This window comes from Pinus tabuliformis, chromosome 4_2, assembly GCF_031772625.1.
Source record: "Pinus tabuliformis cultivar Carrire ecotype Pingquan chromosome 4_2, CPIR1, whole genome shotgun sequence".
NCBI lineage: Eukaryota > Viridiplantae > Streptophyta > Pinopsida > Pinales > Pinaceae > Pinus > Pinus tabuliformis.
Window position 1 is genome coordinate 165,848,309 of NC_142304.1, and position 22,797 is coordinate 165,871,105.

Genomic DNA, 22,797 nt, shown 5'->3' on the forward strand with positions numbered 1-22,797 from the left:
CAGCTTTCAAGTGATCATCAAACGACTTGTTCTATGAAGAAAAGTTAAACTAAGTACAATAAATGCAGCACAGGCACACACCTGATCAGCTCCATTCTATAGTAATAAAAGTTTCCCCATTGTTGTGATGCCCCTTGTTGGTGCTTTGCAGTATAATATGCATGGGCCCACTCCTAAAAGGGTGAAGCATTGATATAAATTAAACAGCATGAAGCTGACATATTGAATAGTTGTGATTTCATTATCAAGAAGTTTCCAGTGCTTGACGACATTATTAACAATAACTCGTAAGGTAAGACCCATTTAGAAAAAACACTCCAGGACATTACAAAGAAAGAGTTATTCTCTTAAACATTCAATAGAGAGCAGAACTTATCAAAGAAAAAACAGGTTCTCAAATCATACAGAGCAATCAATAAGCAGCAAATTTCAATGTCACACAAATCAAAACATGGCTTCAAATAGGTAACTTCATATTGGATAATAATCATATACAATGAAGGCAAATGTCATATTTTAAACACGTCCCCTATAAGAAATATAATATAATAGTTTGTTGCTATCATTTTTTGCTGCAGAGCTACCTCATCTGTTGCAAAGTTTTTACCAGCATTCCGAATGTTCTTGAGTTGGTAGATGAGGTCTATTTTCAACATTTGGATGCTGAATGAGGTCTATTTTATGTTGCTTTCAACTTATAAAGAATCTAGGTTGCACCGAGTTTTGGGAATGAGGTTAAATAGGGAAAGTTTTAAAGATGGTTGGAAGATACCCCTAAATTTCCGGGAGAGGGCGAGACGGGCAGAAAAAAAAAATTGATTTTTTTTCAAAATATTCAGAAAGAATAATAACTAAGACACAGAGACCCTAGAGTACAGGACTATAATACAACTCAATAATGGTATCAATTCTTAAATAATACATTCAATAGACCTTGTCTGAGAGGATATCAAGATTCAAAGCCTTGAAAAAAAATAGATATACGGTACAAAGACCTCCTAAACATCAACGTGAAAACTATTGTTGTGATTATCCCTCATTATAAAAACATAATACATAATCATCTAGCATGAAATGCATGAATAAAATTTGTCATGATCTGGATGTCAAACGTGTGAATGAATATTTTTTTGCAGCACTGGAGCTAAATGGGCACCAGCTTGGACAAGAGGTGCCTAGACATCCCAAAACAATCTAGGGACACCAAAATCCTTGCTATCCAAGGAACATTTCCTGTACAGCACTATTTTTTAGAAGAAATGTCCAAAGGACATGGGGAACGTCCTCCGAGTCGTGGAGGTGATCCTTACCGTAATGAACATAATTGTTCATTGTGGGAGCATCCATAAAGAGGGTCACGACACCATGGAATCTAAATAGATAAAATTTATTTATTGATGTATGAATGATATGATATGATTACGAAGGATGCATGGCCATATATATGCAATTTGAAAGGTCACACAAATAGTCATTTCCTTTGTTGATAATATGACTAATTATATTTATTATTAACATATAAGTTAGCCAACTTATACCATTCACTAAGCATCCATATAGAGGGGTGCTGCCATCAAAATGGCTTGCTTTTCTTCAAAGTGTCTTCAACGAGTAACTTTCTCTGGACTAAGGAAACAGGACAAAATATCTTCGAAGCTTCAAACAGTATTGTCGCATTGTAAAGGGATCAATACATCCTAGATTGATTTTTTTTGGAAATGTTTCTTGACAAGACATTTGATTCCGACTATAAATATTTCAGTTTCTTTGGGAAAAAGTTGTATTGGAGATTTGATGCAATGCAACAGATTTTGTGATTAAGACAACGATAACGTCCCTTTTGTAAATTTCTTCTTCATGATGTCAATTTTATGAGACTCTTGATTCAATTTAAATTGAGTATTAACTCTTTGCCAGATACTTGTGTTGTTTTGTAGGATGATAATATTTCATCAGTAGCAACAGCTCGGATTTTGCTTCAATTGAGTCTCTAAAAGTCCCGTTATCATTAGTTTGCACTTTGACTTCTAAAAACACTCCGAGTACATAGATTGGCAAGACAGTGCTCAAGGAAGATCAACTGATCTTCCTCGAATTGAAGAATCACAAAAGGATATCATTTTTGGTGACTGGGATATCAAAATGAAACGAGCAGAAATGGCTATTATCAGAGCTAGAAATCTTGCCTCAAATTTCACCGAATACATTACAAATACCTTATTGCAGGCCAATCTAATACAGGAATGCCCGAAGGACACCTTGCCAGATGTCAAAACTTTAAAACAATCTTGGCAGGAAACATCTAAGAAGAAGGTTGAAGATATTCAGAGTTTATCACAAGCAAACCTTGAAAGTTATTGGCATTTCCTAGTGAAACCACATAGTCAGTGGCTCGTGCTGAGGTGTCTCTCGAATGCAACAGTGCAACTTCTTCCAGCGCTTAGTGATGCAGTGTTTACGGGACAAATGCGCATGCAACCAGTACATCCCCCCCAGCTGAAGCCGCTCACGGACATATATGATCTCAGAGAGCAGATGAAGAATCAATCTAGAGCACAGTCATGAGTTCTTGTTACAACAGATCACTGATTTAGTTGTCCTTTATCTTAGCTTAGTTTGTTGAAGCTTTTCTGAAGACTTTTATTTTAAGTTTACTATTTTTTTAATATTAATAGGTTATTTAAACCCCTTTCATGCATTTAGAAAGGGGTCCAGAATTTTGAGAAGACAACTTTGAACTTGCACTATTGTTTGATCCAAAGTTATCTAATTGAGAAGCTAAGCCTAAAAGCTATATTTTCATAAGCAGAGCGCTAATGCATCGGGTACTATTATCTTTATGTTATCACTATGTGTTATTGAATTAGATAGTGAATTTCTTATACGTTATTTTGTTATATAAATGCTTTGAAAACAATCAGTCATTATCACTATTGATGTGCAGAATTGAATGATTTGTGATTATGTATGAGATAACGAGATCTTTTATGTGATTGAGTTTTAACCAACTAAATTAATTAACTATTTAATTAATTTAGTTTATCATATATGCTTTCTTTTCATAAAAGTATTGAATGATCTATATTGTTATATACTTTGTGAAATCTTTCTTTGAGTCACATATAAAGATGTGCTATCCCAGGAAATAGGTAGAATAAGTTTATTTAGTAATTTTATCATTAGCTATAAAATCATTTCATTAGTTTCATTCTGTTATTATAATAAATCTCTTTAAAACGGGAAACTGGTCCCTTTATACCTAGTCGAACCCACCAATTTCAACGGAAACGGAGTTGCTTTAAGCTCCTAACTAGGTGGTATTCCCCAATGTTGAGGCAGTCAAGTTCCAGCCTTCAACATTTTTGGCACTAGAAGGAGGGCCCCCGACTATGAATGGAAATAAGGTCTAATCCCAAATCAAAAGGTCATCTGAAGAGTCATTCGCCCTCAAAATCTCCCCCAACTTCCAGATCTCACTCGAAATCTCCTACCCCTAGACCGGAAGTTGTAACAAAATCTCCTAGTACACGCCCTAAGACAACCGATCAACCTCCTTTACAGGAGTTACCTGAAGTTCAGACTTTAATTGAGAAATTAGAAGGAATCTCTATTTCCCAAGAAAAGCCTCAACATTATGAGTTATCTAAAGGTAGCGTATCATCATCTTTTCCCACTTCTCGTATTTTGACTCATTCTCAAAGTGAGAAACTCAGGGTTACTCCATTTGAGTTTCCCTTACCTTCCCACTGAAGAAAGACCCAAAAGTCTGAAGCTCAATCATCAACTAGTGATATTTTGTCTTCATCTCCACCAAAAACACCTTTATTTCATTCTGCCTCATTAACTTCTTCTCATCTGACCAATCCATTCATCCCTATTGCCCATTCCCAATCAACAAGTGCTAGTTTAGGTAGTACTAGCGCAGGGGCTACTTCTTCCACACAGTTAGCCTCTTCTACTACTACAACTTCTTCTATTCAAATTCCCACAATGGCTAATAGACCTTGGACAAATCCAGGTGTTGTTAACATGCCAACACCCCTTCATCCTTTGCCTAAATATCCAGAAAGATGGTTACCTAAGTTCAATCCTGATGAAGGGATTCAAGCTGAAGAAAATTTGCATAATTATATGCTGGCCATTAATCTCAAAGAGGTTTCAAAAGAAGATTGTGTATGTAGACTTTTTCCATATACATTTGTAGGATCAGCAGGATCCCCTTATTTTTCCTTACCATCAAGTTCAATTAATAATTGGAATGCGTTTCAAAAGTTTGATCCCGATAAGAGGATCAAAACTGCAAAATCCTTGGGGAGCCTGGAGCGAGAGCCTGGAGCAGCCTGTGCGAGAGGAACCAAATAGCGGGAGCCTGGTGCAGCCTCCGAGGCCGGTAGGAGGAAGCTCGGGGAGCGCGTAAAGAGACACAGCCATCCACGAGTCTGCGCGAAGCTCTAGAGTCATGGCCCCAGGAGGGGGCCGCGAAAAGGAAACTCCCTTGCCACCTGAGCTAGCTGCATTCCAGAATCTGGTTGCAGCATGCAATAAACAGCCAGCAACCGAAAACCAGCAAAAGTTTGTAAAAAAATGGAATCCATCCCCACAGTTGCTCTACCGACTGAAGAACCCTGCAAAGCGGCATTAAACCTAGTAGAACAAGGGCTTATTGGCCAGTTCATAAGCTTATGGCCCTCACCTAAAGCGGTAGAAGCCTAGGTGCAAAGGAATTGCATTCACTGGTCAAAGAAGGAATAAAAAGCCATTTCATCAGCAAAGGCTTCTTTGTATTCATATTTGAAGCAGTAGAAGATAGGAACCTCATATTCAGAAATGGCCCATATTTCATGGGGCCTCAGGGTCTCTATCTGAATCAATGGACTCCAGACTTCGACCCGACTCAGGATGTGCCCTCGGCCGTTCCGGTCTGGGTGCGATTGCCCCACCTACCTCTACACTGTTGGAACCCTAAATCCTTAGAAACCATAGGCAACAAGCTAGGCAAATACATCGACCGAGTAGAAAGAAGAGACCAGTACTCCTGTGCGAGAATTTGTGTAGAAGTAGACCTGGAGGAAGGTCTCCCTGAAGCCATTAAACTCACGGTGGTTGACTGGACACACATACAAGTCCTAGACTACGAGCAACTCCCATTTAAATGCCGGCACTGCCATGGCTATGGGCATTTTGCCAAGCATTGCAAAAAGAAATCAGAGGATGGAGTTGAGAAGGAGAAAGGAGATCAATGGACTCAGGTTCAGAAATCAGGGCCAACTAAGCAGAGCAACAGGAATAAAGGGAAAGTCATATCCACTGGGAGGGTTGCTCCTCCCGAAACCCAAGTAGAAGGAAGCTCAGTCCCTCCAATAGCAAACATATCAACAAACCCCTTTGATATACTCAGCACACTAGAAGAACTCCAAGACCCAGCAGATTAAGAGGATGAACAGTAGGCAAATAACATGAAAGAAAACAAAAGGCAAGAGGAATCAGTCCAAATCGCATCCCTAAAAGGTGCCTCTAACTCCCCAACCTATGCAAATATGACAAGAAAGAAGACCCCTGAGATATCGGGATCCTTGGAAGATGAAACATCTGAGAGGCCCATGAAAAGAGTGGGGAGGAAATCTCACAGAGAGGCTAGAGAAGAAGAAGTAAAGAGACAAAAAATGCAAGGCAGCCAAGCCACTACAGAGAAATACTAGAACCAGGCCTCCCAAGGGAGGTGCTGCCCCAACCCCTACCAGTAAATAATGCGATTAGTCTCTTGGAATTGCAGAGGACTGGGGAACCCATCAAAAGCTGAAGCAATCAAGAGCCTATTAAAATCAAAACTTCTCGAGATCCTCATGCTCCAAGAGACTAAAATAGAAGGCGAAGCCCTTCTGGAACTCAACAAAGCAAAATGGAAAACAAAAGCTGGAAAAGCGGTAAGTGCTAGAGGTACATGCGGCAAGTTAGCCACTCTCTAGGAGTCTGACAAATTCCTACTTGAGAGCTCCTTTCAGACGCAGCACTGGATTTACACCAAACTTCGACACCTATCAAGTAAGATAAACATTGCACTCTTTAATCTCTATGTACCTATCCTCTATGCAGAAAAGGAACAATGTTGGCAAACTCTGACTGATTTTTTGGAAGCATACTCCCTCAATAATATAATTATTGCCGGAGACTTCAATCTAATCCTAGACCCAAAGGAAAAAAGAGGAGGAACCAACAACAGGGATCGCTTCCTTCCCTTAGTGGAAAACCTGATTCAACAATGAGATTTAATGGATTTCAAGACAAAAAAAGGACTATACACATGGACTAATAATAGAATAGGGGAGGAGCATATCTCAGCCAAGCTGGATAGATTCCTTCTACAGAGTTCCTTCCTCTCCGAGAAGATGATCATCTCCACAAAAATTCAGCCAAAGTAGAACTCAAACCATAAACCCCAATGTTGCACGAAGTGGAAGCGTTTTTTGGAAGCAGGGACGCCGAAGCATCATTTTCCAAAAATCTAGGAAGCAAAGCGTCCGCGGAAGCGTCTGCTATATATATATATATATATATATATATATATATATATATATATATATTTATATTTATATTTTTTTGCATTTATACTCAAAACAAACATCCCAAATACCAAATTAATTGTAGAAGACATGAAAACATGCATATTTTTGCATAAATCAAGATAGATATAACATCCATTGTACATTAATGATCTAGAATCTAGATTCTTCTCCTCTTGTCTAGCCTTTGCCTCTACCTCGATTGTCTAGGGATATTAGTCAACATTGCCCAATTTTGATCAAACTACCTAATTCAAGACTTAAAATATGGTAGAAAAAGCTTAACATGTTTGATCGATGATTTTGACTTGATTGAAAGGTAATTTTTTGCTAAGGGCGTGCCGCGTGACAAAGGAGTTCAACAATTAACACCACCAACACTAGGGTACCTATAGGGCTTGGTGCTCTTGATTAAATGCTAATCGCATACCTTCATACTTGATATAATCTAATGAAATGCCACAATCCCATTGATCCTGAATTCCTGAAAACCGTTAAGTCTGCTGAATTTTGAATAGGATATGAAATTCTATTTTCTCCATATGAAGTCCAATGAGGCTAGAACCACTCTCAAACATCCTGAGTCATTTCATGGTAATGTTAAAAATTTAAGTAAAATGATGAAAAAGAAAAATAAAGGAGAATGTCACTTTTACTTTAAGAATTTAACATTACCATGAGGGAGCATCTGCTATATTTATATTTTTTTTGCCTTCATTCATCACCCTAACCCAAGGTGGACCCACCCCCAACAAGCAAACTCACCTAAAATTAAAAAAAAAAAAAAAAAAATTGATAAAAAAAACGATTTTCTAAACACTTTTCCGGAAGCTTTTCTGGAAGCGTACGGAAGCGTACACTTCCTCCTCCGAAGCGCCATGCTTCCGACGCCCGAAGCGCAGTACGAAGCGCGCTTCGGCGCTTCGGAAGCGGTGCTTCCATACAGCGCTTCCAAATTTCCAGTAAGCGGCTAAAAAAGCCGAAGCGCCGCTTCTGGCCAAGCTTCCTAGGCGCTTCCGTACGAGACACGCTTCGGAGCTTGGAACCAGGGGGGCGCTTCGTGCAACACTGATAAACCCATCCTCCTTCTGCTGGAAGAAGAAGAAAACCTAGGACCAATCCCCTTTCGGTTCTGCCCTCTATGGGCAAACAGGGAAGGGTTTTTGGATACAGTGAATAAGGCATGGTCCATCCATGTTCTTGGATCACCTAGCTATGTTTGGGAGCAAAAGATAAAAGCCACCAAAACAGCCCTGAAGCAATGGATAAAAAAGCCCACAGTCTCTCCCACTACCCAACGAAAACAGAGCACAAAGCAGCTGCTGGATCTCCAAATGGGCTTGGAGACTCAAGACATAACCAGAGCAGAAATTCATAGTGAGCAAGAACACCAAATCAGCACCCTCCGAACATTTAGAGAAGAGGAAGAATATTTGAGGCTCAAGTCACGCAATCTCTGGCTTGCATCTGGAGACAAAAATACAGCCTTCTTCCACAAGCAAATTCGAACCTGCCTCTCCAGAAACCACATTGCCGAGATCACCTCGCCAAAAGGGACTATTCTTAAAGGCACAACTCTGATAAAAGAGGCGGCAACCTCTCATTTTAAGCAGTTGTTCAAAGAAGAAGGCACGGAGGATGATGAGGAAGCTCACGACTTCCTCAAGCATGTTCCAAGGATGGTTAACGAGGAGGACAATGCAACTCTCCTAAAGCCATTCACTGAAGAAGAAATTAGCAATGTCATATGGAAGATGGAACTAGACAAAGCCCTAGGACTTGATGGATTCTCAATACACTTCTATAGACTCTGCTGGGACATCATCAAGGCTGATTTGTACCGAATGATCAAAGGATTCCTACGAAAAGCCAAAGTGGGAGGAAGCACAAACTCCACCTTCCTAGCCCTAATTCCCAAAGAAGCCAACCCGAAGACATTCGACAGATTCAGACCAATCTCGCTTTGCAATGCGTCCTACAAAATACTCACCAAGTTACTTGCTAATAGAATAAAGCCTCTGCTGGACAAACTCATCTCTCCCAATCAAGGAGGGTTTGTCAAAGGTAGGCATATCCTAGACAATGTGATACTAGTGCAGGAAATCATCCATTCTAGCCATCAACGCAAAGAGCAAGGTATGCTCATCAAACTGGACATGGCGAACGCCTTCGATAGAGTAAGACACTCATTCCTCCTCCAAGTTCTTTCTGCATTTGGTTTCAGCTCTGAATTTGTAAAAATGATTAAAGCATGCATTGGAGAACCTTGGATAGCCCCTCTAGTAAATGGTAGGCCGGCAAACTACTTCAAAGCTTCAAGGGGAATCAGGCAAGGCTGCCCTCTGTCCCCCTTCCTGTATATTTTGATGGCAGACTCTCTAAGCCGAAAGCTCACAGATGAGAAGCTCAACGGGACTCTTCCTGGCATTAGGGTGATACCTGGAACAAACCCAATCAATCATGCCTTGTTCGCCGATGACTCTATCCTTATGGGAGGAGCCTCCATTAAAATAGCAAGAGCCTTCAGTGGAGTAATCCAAAGCTTCTGCAGAGTCTCCAGAGCTATGGTCAACAAGAGAAAAAGTGCAGTGTACGGCTGGGCGGTATCCATACTCAGGATTGCCCAAGCCCTGGGCTTCATCGGATATGCCTCTTAGGAAAAATTCAAGTATCTTGGCCTGCCTTTAACCTTGGTTTCCACTAAGGCCCCTCATTGGATGGAAATTATCAGCAAAATTAAGGCTAAAATGACTGCTTGGGGTGGCCAGTGGCTTACCTCAGTCGGGAAGCTCACTTTGATCAAGTCAGTTCTCTCATCCCTTCCTATCTACCAAGATTCTTTCCTTTTGGCTCCAAAAATGATCACCAAACAGTTAGCAAAGTTGATTCGAAATTTTCTATGGCAAGGAGGAAAGGGGAACCAAAAAAAATTCCATATAGTAAGCTGGGGCATAGTGAAAAGGCCAATATCTGAAGGTGGACTGTTGAGATTGCAACAAGATGATGGAGCTTAGTGAAAAGAGTCGCCTTCACTAAGTGGGCCCGCAGGCTATTTTTGGCGCAAGTCTATTTTTAGACTATGTCTATTTTTAGACATATGGATCATGTCTATGGATTGCAGGTTGCTGTTTATGGATGATTGATCAAGTTGGGAAAAAATAGATGGACTTCTATTTTTGATGAAAGTGTGAGTGATCACAGTGTGAGTGATCAAAGTCTATTTTTAGACTGGCTGTCAAAAATAGAAAAGTCAAATATTATTATCTCACAATAATATTTGGACTATAAACTTAATCTTATTCTCTTGGAACACTTCAGTTTGAGCTACAGAGGTGGCACATGCAGCTGTCAGAAGGAAATACGCTTTTCTTATGAGTCAGTTGAGTTGTTGCATGCATGACTTCAGTTAGAACTCAATCAGTTGAGTTTGGTGGAGTTGATGGAGTTGTGTTCAGTTTAGCTTTGTTAAACTGGTTGTATTTAGTCTAACTGGAAATAGACTAGAGATGAGTTGGGTGAATTAGTTATTAATTAATTCACAAGTTATTAACTCATAATACAACTAATGAATACATCAGTTAACTCAGTTGCATGTCAGTGCATGTTCAGTTCAACAGAGACAGGTGGTAGAGAATCAGATTGCTATCAGTTGTGACTATAGTTGTGCACCAGATCTTGCACAATCAAGGGATTGAGTATGCCAATGAGTTTTCTCACGTATTTGCCCACATTATAGCTTGTGCTCACGTCCAACAAAGAGTGAGTGACTATTTTGCAGGTGAAAAACGAGTTTGGTGAGCCATTCTCATCAGTTCTTGAGCAGGTATTGAGCAGTGGAGGCAGGCAAGCAGTGGAAGAGATTTGGAGATCAGATCTGAGCTGTATTGTGTGTAATAGAGGTGGAGATACTTGTGAGAAGTATTATGTTGTGTAATGTTACATGACTCAATCATTAATATACAGATAGTTGGGGTTTTTAGCGAGATGCTTTCCCCGGGATACATACTGTGTTAATGTGTGAATGCTCTTGATGTTTTATTGTTATTGATGCTGCTATATTGATGATCAACGTAGAGGAGCTTATGTATTGTGTATGTATTCCGCAATAGTACATGATCAGGATAATCTCTGTTGAATATGTGTTAAATTATTCAAAATTTCTACATGGTATCAGAGCTGTTGATCATCAGATCTACTATTCAGGAAGTGTTTACATTCTATTTCTCTAGGCAGAGTCTGTAATCGGGCCAGGTAGCCTCCGGATTCATCCTTCCTTTGGAAGGTGAAATATCCGGTAAAAGCCCATACAGTCAATCTCTGTACGAGAAATATTTTGTTCTCACGAATTCTAGATCGGAAGCAGTTGAGTTGGTTGCTAGTGGAATTCGAATTTGCAGCAGTGTTTTCTTGGTGACAACGCAGCAATGTCTTTCAACGGATTGCGATTGGAGTATGCTCTTGAGGGCAGCTCAAACTATATTGCATGGAAAGACAGGATGGAGGCAGTATTAGAGATGATAACGGGCTGAAGGAGTTCATAGATACGGATATCCCAAAGCCTACTGATGCTGTTGAGGCGGAAGTTTGGCAAAAGAAGACCGCAAAATGTCGAAGGATTCTGTTGGAGGGCGTGAAGGATCACATTGTGTCCAGCCTCCATGGAAAGGCTACTCCATATTTGATGTGGAAATCATTAACAGAATTATTCCAAAGCAAGAGCGATCAGAGGAAGCTGGCGCTCAAAGATAAACTCAGAAACATCAAATGCGAGAAGGGTGACAGTATTCCCAAGTATCTCACGAAGTTCACTCAGTGTCGAGATGAGCTGGGAAGTGTGGGGGTTACTGTCGATGATGAGGACTTGGTGAGCTTGGCTCTCCTTGGTCTTCCGAAGAGTTGGCATTCCTATCAGGACTCTGTCAATGGTCGGGAGAAGTTGCCAGGATGGGAAAGACTATGGTCAGATCTTGTGCAGGAGGAGATCAGGCGGAGTACCAGGGACGGATCTTCGTCAAAGGGAGCTGATGAAGAGACTTGTGCTTTGGCTGCCAAAGCAAAGAAAGGGAAGAGCAAGAAAGCTTCTCAGTCTGGTGCGAAAGGCAAGAAGCAGGATATGTCTAAGGTGAAGTGTTTTCACTGTCACCAACGCGGACACTATGCCACAAATTGTCCGCAGAAGAAGAAGAACAAGCAAGTTGTTGGATCTGTAGGGGGAGAGGCCTTAGCTTCTCAGTTTGAGCTTGATTTTTCATTGATCGCATGCTTGGTTTCAAGTGTGATGGGATCAGTGTGGTTCTTGGACAGTGGTGCGTCTTTTCACATGACAGGAGATAGAAATTTGTTCTCTGATCTGGAGGACAAAGATCTTGGAGTGCACATCGAGATGGGCAATGATGGTAGATACAGTGCGACCGGTATCGGTACCATTTCCTTTGAGAGGGAGTCTGGTAAACCCTTTTTATTGAAGGAAGTCATGCATGTTCCAGGATTGAAGAAGAATCTCATCTCAGTGGCGATGTTAGAAGACAAGGGGTATGATGTTGTTTTCAGCGAGGGAAAGGCCTTCCTGCGCAGCAAGACAGCTGGTGAGACCCGGAAGATGGGGGTTCGAGTGAGGAACCTTTATCAGTTGCATGTAGATGGATGCGCAGCAATGGCAGGCAAGGCAGAAGGATTGGTGAGCCGGGATGATGGCGAGTTGTGGCACAGGAGATTGGGTCACCTTCACCATGGAGCCTTGAAGATACTACAGCAGATCACTACAGGGCTTCCTAAAGGCACACTTGCACAGTCAGATCAGTGCAAGGGGTGTACTTTGGGGAAGTTTGTGAAAGCCACCTTTCACGAGAAGGATAGTCGCGCCACGACGATCCTTGAGAGAATTCACACAGACGTGTGTGGACCTTTCTCAGTTGCCTCGACAGGAAAACACAGGTATTATGTGATTTTTGTTGATGATTTCTCTCGTAAGTGCTGGATCTTCTTCATGCAGAAGAAAAGTGAGACATATTCAAAGTTCTGTGAATTCAAAGCACTGGTCGAGAAGGAGTCGGGGAAGAAGGTGAAGGCTCTTAGGAGCGATAATGGTGGTGAATACATCTCGGACGAGTTCAAGGATTTCTGCAAGACAGAAGGGATTCGTAGAGAGCTCATAGCTCCCCATAACCCACAGCAGAACGGGGTAGCTGAGCGGAAGAACAGAACGATTGTGGGTGCTGCACGGGCAATGTTGCATGATCAGGGCCTACCCCTTCACTTGTGGGCGGAAGCATGCAATACAGCAGTTTATGTGCAGAACCGTTGTCCTCATAGGATACTTGGCATGAGTACACCTGAGGAGACTTATTCTGGTAAGAAGCCTGATCTTTCTCATTTGAGGATTTTTGGTGCTAATGTTTACATGCATGTGACGAAGGATGCCAGGAAGAAGTTGGAGCCGACCGCAGAGGTTGGGATATTTGTGGGGTACACTGATACGCCCCACAACTATCGTGTGTATTTGCCAGACAGTGGTAAAACTGTTGTGCGACAGGATATAAAATTTCAGGAGGAGAAAGCCATGAAGTGTTCGCTTGAGAGGGAGCTACACTTGCATGCAGATGAGGAGCTATTAGTTCCTAAGGATGAGCTTCAGGACGTGGATCAGCCACAGGACGAGGTTCATGGAGTGCAAGAGACCACTCATGCAGCGCCAACCATCAGAGGGTGAAAGCGCTTGACAAAAGCTGAGCGACTGGCTCAAGATGCAGAGAAAGTTGTAGGACCACCTACATCCCAACGCAGGCAGAGACAGTCACCTGATCGGTACACTGGATACATGGCTCTTATGAGCAAGTGTGTTGTGACTGAGCCATCCTCTTTCGAGGAAGCTGTGGAGGATCCCGCATGGGTAGACGCCATGGTGGAAGAGTATGATTCTATTGTCAGAAACAGTGCATGGGAGATTGTTCCTAGACCGGAAGGGAAATCAGTGGTGGGTTCGAGATGGATCTACAAAGTTAAGCAGGCAGCTGACGGGAGTGTGGAGAAGTACAAGGCAAGATTCGTTGCCCGAGGCTTTTCACAGATTGAGGGGATCGATTATGAGGAGACCTTTGCACCTGTCGCAAGGTATTCTTCCATACGGACGATTCTTGCTCTCTCAGCGCAGATGGGATGGCACATTCATCAGATGGATGTGAAGACTGTGTTCCTCAACGAAGTCATTGAGGAGGAGGTGTACATTGAGCAACCCGAAGGCTTTGAAGTCTTCAGCAGCGAGTCGCATGTGTGCAGGCTCAAGAGAGCGTTGTATGGGTTGAAGCAAGCACCACGTGCTTGGTACACACGGATAGACAGCTATTTCACAGGACTTGGATTCTCCAAGAGCGAGGCGGATCCGAACCTATACCAGATTGTGGTGGAGGGTAAGTTGCTTATCATTGTACTGTATGTTGATGATTTGATTCTAACGGGTGATGAGCTGTTGATACTGTCATGCAAGAAGGATCTTGCTACAGAGTTTGAGATGAAGGATTTGGGCCTCCTTCACTATTTCCTGGGATTGGAAATATGGCAGCGCAGTGGTGGACTGTTTGTTTCTCAGGGCAAGTATGCTCGGGAGATACTGGAGAAGTTCAACATGCATGGCTGCAAGCCTGTTGATACTCCTCTTCCTGGAGGTTGGAGGAAGGAGGATGCCACTTCGGGAGAAGAAGTGGATGCCACTGTTTATCGACAGTTGGTAGGGTCGCTGATGTATTTGGTCAATACACGACCTGATATATGCTATGCAGTTAACCAGCTTTCACAAGCTATGGTTAAGCCTACCAAGCTCTTCTGGAAGGCGGGCAAGCATGTATTGCGCTACTTGAGAGGCACATCGGGATATGGTTTGTGGTATAGACAGGAGGATGAGGTGAAGCTATGTGGCTTCACGGATGCAGATTGGGCAGGGAGCCCAACAGACAGAAAGAGCACATCAGGAGGGGTCTTCAGTATTGGATCGACAGCAGTTTCTTGGTACAGCAGGAAACAGAGATCCGTGGCACTCAGTTCAGCGGAGGCCGAGTATATGGCAGCAAGTTTGGCTGCATGCGAGGCTATATGGATGAGGAAGATCGTAGTTGGTTTGTTCGGTTCTCATTTGGATCCTACTGTGATTTACTGTGATAACCAGAGTTGCATTAAACTCTCGGCTAATCCTGTATTTCATGATAGATCTAAACATATTGACATCAGGTACCATCATATCAGAGATTGTGTGCAGCGGAGGATCATGTTACTTTCGTACATTCCAACGGAGGATCAGGATGCTGATATTCTGACGAAGGCTCTCACCAGGAGCAAATTCGAGTACCACCGAGGCAGGATAGGGGTTGCTGATAATCCATATCTTGTCGAGAGGGAGTGTTGAGATTGCAACAAGATGATGGAGCTTAGTGAAAAGAGTCGCCTTCACTAAGTGGGCCCGCAGGCTATTTTTGGCGCAAGTCTATTTTTAGACTATGTCTATTTTTAGACATATGGATCATGTCTATGGATTGCAGGTTGTTGTTTATGGATGATTGATCAAGTTGGGAAAAAATAGATGGACTTCTATTTTTGATGAAAGTGTGAGTGATCACAGTGTGAGTGATCAAAGTCTATTTTTAGACTGGCTGTCAAAAATAGAAAAGTCAAATATTATTATCTCAAAATAATATTTGGACTATAAACTTAATCTTATTCTCTTGGAGCACTTCAGTTTGAGCTACAGAGGTGGCACATGCAACTGTCAGAAGGAAATACGCTTTTCTTATGAGTCAGTTGAGTTGTTGCATGCATGACTTCAGTTAGAACTCAATCAGTTGAGTTTGGTGGAGTTGATTGTGGAGTTGATGGAGTTGTGTTCAGTTTAGCTTTGTTAAACTGGTTGTATTTAGTCTAACTGGCAAATAGACTAGAGATGAGTTGGGTGAATTAGTTATTAATTAATTCACAAGTTATTAACTCATAATACAACTAATGAATACATCAGTTAACTCAGTTGCATGTTCAATTCAACAGGGACAGGTGGTAGAGAATCAGATTGCTATCAGTTGTGACTATAGTTGTGCACCAGATCTTGCACAATCAAGGGATTGAGTATACCAATGAGTTTTCTCACGTATTTGCCCACATTATAGCTTGTGCTCACGTCCAACAAAGAGTGAGTGACTATTTTGCAGGTGAAAAACGAGTTTGGTGAGCCATTCTCATCAGTTCTTGAGCAGGTATTGAGCAGTGGAGGCAAGCAAGCAGTGGAAGAGATTTGGAGATCAGATCTGAGCTGTATTGTGTGTAACAGAGGTGGAGATACTTGTGAGAAGTATTATGCTGTGTAATGTTACATGACTCAATCATTAATATACAAATAGTTGGGGTTTTTAACGAGATGCTTTCCCCGGGATACATACTGTGTTAATGTGTGAATGCTCTTGATGTTTTATTGTTATTGATGCTGCTATATTGATGATCAACGTAGAGGAGCTTATGTATTGTGTATGTATTCCGCAATAGTACATGATCAGGATAATCTCTGTTGAATATGTGTTAAATTATTCAAAATTTCTACATGGACTTCAGGTAAAAGATCCTGTGTTGGCCAATCTGGCGATGGGAGGGAAGATCCTCTGGAAAATCTTCTCAAACCAAAGAAACCCTGTAAGTCAAGTTCTAATTAAAAAATATCTGCACAGACTCTCAATAAAGAATATGGAAGAAGGAGCTTCCCACAAAGGAACCACGTTGTGGAAGTTGTGCAGCCAAGGTTGGAAATTCTTCAAAGAACAGCTCTACAGAATTCCAGGAAATGGGAAAAGAATTAGATTGTGGGATGACAAGATCATGGGACTCCATCCCCTAAATCTTGCTCCGGAAATAGCAGATTTGCGTAACTGGCTCATCCAAAAAGGTATCCACAAACTTGTTGACATATGCACATGGGATTCAGCAGGGAACTGGAGTAACTAGGCCCTCCATCGCCCCCCTGATTGGATGCTCCCTCAACTCCATCAATTATTAGCTAAACTCACTGGTCTGGCTCCTGTGCATCTCCATTCGAGGGATAGGTGAGGCTGGGGGAAATCCAGATCTTACTCAGCTCAGCTGGGTTTTACAACCCTACAAGAACAACAACAACAGATCCATACTACAAAGCTTTGGCAGCATGTTTGGGACCCATTTGGTCTCCCAAAAATCAACTTCTACTGGATTTTCATGCATAGAAGGACCCTCATTAGGGACAACTTAGAGAAAAGAGGAATCATGGGTCCACACAGATGCCCTCTCTGCTGCAAGGATCAGGAAACTATCGATCACCTATTCATAGATTGCCCCTTTTCTCAAGAGATCTGGTTGCAAGAAATTATGGGGCTCAACGCCCAAATCCCTCAGCATTCTTCAGTTGTTAGTCTTTTCGCAACCTGGAAAGATCGCTATCCTCACTCTTTGAATAGCAACTCAACATGGACTAAAATTTGGAATGCAATACCAAAATATATATGTTGGGAAATCTGGTTGGCTACACAGTGGCTGCCAAGGCCAAAGCTTTGTTGCTGAAACTTTGGAAAACAGACCTCATAAACCAGACAACTCTGTTAAAATTGGCAACTAGGGCCAAACTCCATGTGGATCACCTTATTTATGGCTTCTGATATTTTTCCTAGATTCCTCTCATCGAGAGGTGTAGGATTGATCCAAAGATCATCCGATTCCGATAAGTATTTATGGAGATATGAATTTATTTTGATTATGGACAAATTGTCAAGGTCGGCCAGCAAACTTACGTAAGCTCAGAAGCCCAACAGTCATGTCTATTCAACCTCAACGTTTGCATATAAATACAAGGAGCATTCTCCTCATTTGGACAATTCAATTCACTCATCTTCTCTCTCTCTCTCTCCTACGCATAAAAGGAACCTCTCTCTCTCACACGTGTGGTTGAAAGGAAGACGTCCTAGGGCAAGGAAGACACAGAAAGGAGGACGCTAGGGCAGCAGGTCATCCCTTTGACCTGCGTTGACCAAGTGTTGACCTTCCATAAGTGCGGATTGGGTGTGGTTGCCTCTCCTAGGCAGGCCGCAATTTTTGGCATGAAAATCGAGGTCATTTGACCTTTGGTTTGACCGATGTTGACTGCCCTAGTTTAGGGCTGCAAGTTGACTTCAAAAATCTGCAAATTGACTGAACTTTTGAGACTGTTCAAGGGTTGTTTCTTCAGGCTGTTCGAGGACAAGTTGACTAGAAATTGACCAAGTATTTTAGAGGTCAATTTCAACTAGTTTGACCAAGTTTGACTTTGCTGATCTAGGGTTTGCTGCCGCTGATATAAAATTACAGAATTTAGAATTTTTACTATTTCTCTACTGAACTATTGAAGATAAAAGAAGATTTGATCAAAGGGTTTCCCCGCATTGGGGTTTGTCCCTGGCTACCACATCTTGTGTCTCTTGTCTTGGCTTGTTTTTTGTTGATCATTTAATGTTCTATCTGCACTTAATGTATATGTGATTTGTGGCTAATAAGAAGAAAAATAAGTAAACTGCTCTAAGCATAGAACATACCATAATTTAACATGGTATCAAAGCTGAAGTGAAGACAAAGCCCAAGCAAGAGCAAGAGCAAGAGCAATCACCGAAGAGAAGGTTGGCAAGGCTATCTTAAAAAGAAATCATGGGGTCCTCAACACACTTCCCTGCTGAAGACAAACTCCGTGAGAAGTCTGACTATCATGGATGGAAGATGTCTCTGTTAGGATATTCCGACACATAGGATATAGTTAAGTTCAACTTGGTCTAGTGTAGAGTTAGGTAAAGTGTGTTTCTTTACCGTTGTACATTTTGTAACTTACAATCCGACGGTCACGATATGTAGTGATCCGACGGTTCACTCTCTCCTCGGTATTACCGACACTTGATCCGTGGCTTGACACCCGATTGGTCCATGAGTTCTATTTAAAGCGCATGGAGGGTCATTGTTCGGGTAATCCGTGCATGAGAGAAGCTTATGTAAATTTTCATTCTTTGATTAATAAATTGCCTGTAGTAGCCACGTTGGCGCAGGCCGTGGATTGTTTCCCTCTTTGAGGGTTTTAACCACGTCAAAAATACTGGTGTATTGATCTGTGATCTGGTTGTGAGCGGTGTCCTTTTGGTGTTCTTTCTGAGGAACTTACCCTGTAAATTCCTACATGGTATCAGAGCTATTTGAGGGCCGCGTCCGTTGGTGATCCAAATCTGAAGCCGGTAGAACTGCATGCGGCTGTCGTTTCCTAGATCTGCTGTTTCTGACTGCTTTCGGGCCGAGAGGACTGCTCTGTTGCGTTCGGAGCATCTGTTCCAGTGAGGAACCCCTTTCGTTTCATGCGAAAAGGTTTCCGGTAGCCCTAGCTGCGTCATTTTTCAGATCGGGAGGTATACAGTGTTTTTGCAGTTTACTGTTATTTTCTCTCTGCTTATTTCGGTTTCGGTTTATTTAGCCCTTTTTTTTAACCGAATCTAGACCTTTCATCTCTGCGTATGCTCTTTGCCCTGCGACTCTGTGCGATCTGGGCAAATCAGAAACAGAAAGGAAGGATTTTTCTCATGCGTATGCTCTTTTCCCTGCACCTTAGTGTGATCTCGGAAAATCAGAAACATTGAGAAAAATATTTAGTTTTTCGGCTAAAGCTAACTTTGAGTTTTTTTTTTTTTTTTTTTTTAATATATCTAGTTTTTTGCTAAAGCTAACTTCGAGCCGCAAGGTTCGTTTTTCTTTGCATATTCGTGTTGGGTTTTGTGTTTTGTGTTTTGTAGAGAAAAAAAGCTTTCTCAAGGCAAGCACGCAAACCAAGGCCCCCCCCCCCTCTCTCTCTCTCTCTCAAATTTTTTGTATAGATCAATTGGTTCAAAGCTATTTAATAGAGTAGAGGTCTTGGGTTCAAGTCTCCATTTTGTGGGGGCGGATTTTTTCATTCCCGCACATTCGCGCACTTTGCCGGCAACTTCAACAAATTTTTTTCAAAAAGCCATAACTTCTTCATCCGGAAGCCTTTTTCAGAGCCGTTTTTTTTAAAACAGCCTAATTTTTCGAGATCTATCCATTGGAACATTTACTTTCAGCATCTTCAGCTTCAGTTTTTTTTTAAAAATGGAAAGTCCATGCCAAGTCATTCTTGACAGCACTGACTACTTCCAATGGATAGCCTACATGGAAGATTTACTTAGAAGTAAAGGTCTCTACAGAATAGCCACAGACCAAGAGAAGAAACCAAAAGATGAAGACAAAGCTGCAAAATGGGAAAATAGACAAGATCAAGCACGTGGTTTGATAGGGATGTCTATTTCTCCTGATCTTAGATTCCATATTGCAGAACTTGAGACTCCTCATGAAGCATTGGAAAAACTCACTAAAGTTTTTGGGATTAAAAATGAAATTAGAGCCCATCAACTTGAAAATGAGTTACTTACATTGGATCCTAATAATTTTTCTTGCATTGAAGATTTCTTGTCCAAATTCAAGACCCTTAGATATCTTTTGGAAGGTGTTAAGGTTAAGAAAGAAGATAGTAACCTTATTTATTCCATCCTTACTAAGTTGGGACCAGCCTACTCTGTATTTGTTTCCACCTTCCATTCTACAAGGGAAGCTTTCATTTGTCAAGGAAAAGACTACAAGGCCCCTTCCTTTGACTCTTTTTGTGATTCTTTAATAAGAGAACAAGAAAAACTCTTACACCTTGGTCTTCTTAATCTTGGAAACTCTTCCACGAAAGCGTTAGCCGCCCAGCAGCAACCAAATTCAAAGAATCCTAAGAAGTCATATCCTCAAAAGAATGGTCCTAAACCAACTCAGCCTCAAAATGAAAGATCATTTCAGCAAAATGATAAGACCAATAAAAACAAATGGAAGAAGACTGATAGACATTGTAACTTTTGTAATCGAGATGGCCGCTTAGAATCTAAATGCTTTAAGAAGATGGAAGCCTTGGAAGCCGCAATGAAGAAACATAACATCCATGTGGAGCATACTTCAACTTCAACTTCCGGAATGGCACTTTCTGCATGTCGTTGTCAATCATCTCAGTCTGGTTATGCATTAAATGTATCTTCTTCCTCTCCTTCTCATGAGTGGCTCATTGATTCTGGAGCCTCTTATCACATGGCCAAAAACCAAGCCATGTTTTCTTCTTTAAATGATTGTAACACCAAAAATATATATGTTGGTGATGATAGATCTCTTAATGTTGTCGGGACTGGAACTGTTCATCTAGACAATGGTCAGTTTAATGATGTATTATGTGTTCTAACCTTATCCTGCAACCTTCTATCTGTATATCAGATAACTCATTCAGGTGAAGGTAAAATTGTTGAATTTTCACCTCATGATGTTGTAATCAAGGATCTAAGAGATCCTAAACAGATTCTAGCTACTGGTATTGTTGATGATTCCACAAGGTTGTATAAGTTTCACAACTTTGGGTCATCAAATCTTCCCTCAGTATTTGTTGCTCATAATGATGAAGTGAGCAAACTTTGGCATGAGCGATTTGGTCACTTAAACTATCGCTCCCTTCAGCATCTATGTAAAGAAAATATGGTGACAGGTCTTCCTATGGTATCTTGCAGAGATGGTGTTTGTTCCGGATGTGTACTCAGAAAACATCATCGGGACAGTTTTGACAAACGTGCCTCTTGGCACGCCTCAGCCCCTTTACAGCTTGTGCACAGTGATTTATGTGGTCCACTTCCTGTTGCTTCATTCTCTGGCTGCAAGTATTTCTTAACTTTCATTGATGATTTCTCCAGACGCACTTGGGTATACTTCTTAAAACTCAAGAGCGAAGTATTTAACACTTTTTTGGCCTTCAAAGCCTTTGTTGAAAAACAATCTGGACATCAAATTCTTAAGCTAAGAACTGATAATGGTGGAGAATATGTTAAAAACACATTCATCAACTTTTGCAACGAAAATGGAATTCAAATGCAACATACTGTTCCATACACTCCACAACAAAATGGTGTAGCTGAAAGAAAAAATCGCACCTTAAAGGAAATGGCTAATTGTATGCTGCAATCTAAAGGACTCAGTCTTAGTTTTTGGGCCGAAGCAATTAATTGTGCAAATTATATAATCAATCGCACTCCTACTAAGGTTCTAGAGAATATCACTCCAGAAGAAGCTTGGAGTTCCATTAAACCAGATGTAAGTCACTTTCGTGTTTTTGGAAGTGAAGCATGGGCCCATATTCCAGATGAAAAGCATAAAGCTTTAGAACCTAAGAGTGAGAAATGTACTTTTGTTGGATATTCTGAAGATGTAAAAGGTTATAGACTTATTCCATTTAAGTCCAAAAATGTTATCATTAGAAGAGATGTAAAATTTGATGAAAATAAAACGGCCTGCGAGCCTAGTCCGGCGGATGTGCCACCTCTTCCTATCTCTTCTACTTTTGAAAACATTTCTTCTTCAGATGATGAAAGTGAGGATGATAATCCTCCCCCACCTTCTCAGGATCCTCAACTTCCAAGACGGGTCCGTGCTACTCGGGATGCAGAAGGTGATCTTGCCGGTGATCCTACAGATCAGCGACGTACACGTTCTCAGTTTGAAAGAGCCTCTTCTTTACTGGCTCAAGCTCCAGTAAATCATGATCCTGACACTTTTGCAGAAGCTTCAGGCCATCCACATTGGGAAGCAGCTATGAATGAAGAATATCATTCATTGTTGGCAAATGATACATGGGATCTTGTTCCTCTACCAAAGGGACGCAAACTTGTTAGATGTAAATGGGTTTACAGAACCAAGTATGGACCAGATGGGAAAGTTGATAAACATAAAGCTCGTCTTGTTGCTAAGGGCTTTTCACAGGTTGAAGGCATTGACTACACTGAAACCTTCTCCCCTGTTGCCAAAATGAACTCTATCCGCCTTGTTCTTTCCCTTGCTGCCTCTTTAAAATGGGAAGTTCATCAGATGGATGTTAAATCTGCCTTCTTGCATGGGGACTTGCAGGAAGAAATCTATATGGAACAACCCATTGGCTTCATACAAACAGACTCCAGCCTTGTTTGTCGACTTAAGAAATCCCTTTATGGTCTCAAGCAAGCTCCTCGGGCTTGGTATGCCAAAATGGATAGCTTTCTTTTAGAATCTGGCTTTTCTAGGTGTTATTCTGACAATACTGTCTACACCAAGAAAGTGGGCAACTCTCTTATCATCCTTGTTCTTTATGTTGATGATCTTATTCTTACTAGTA

General features: G+C 41.4%; 1 protein-coding gene across 1 annotated transcript in view; it reads right to left on the minus strand.

The window, feature by feature from the left end:
* LOC149168698 (uncharacterized) overlaps nucleotides 1-22,797 on the minus strand; it is a 140,096-nt gene that overhangs the window by 79,497 nt on the left and 37,802 nt on the right. The window contains exon 6 of the mRNA XM_089428381.1: nucleotides 82-173. Within this exon, the coding sequence (XP_089284507.1) occupies nucleotides 82-173 (92 nt within the window). The remainder of the gene's footprint in view (nucleotides 1-81; nucleotides 174-22,797) is intronic.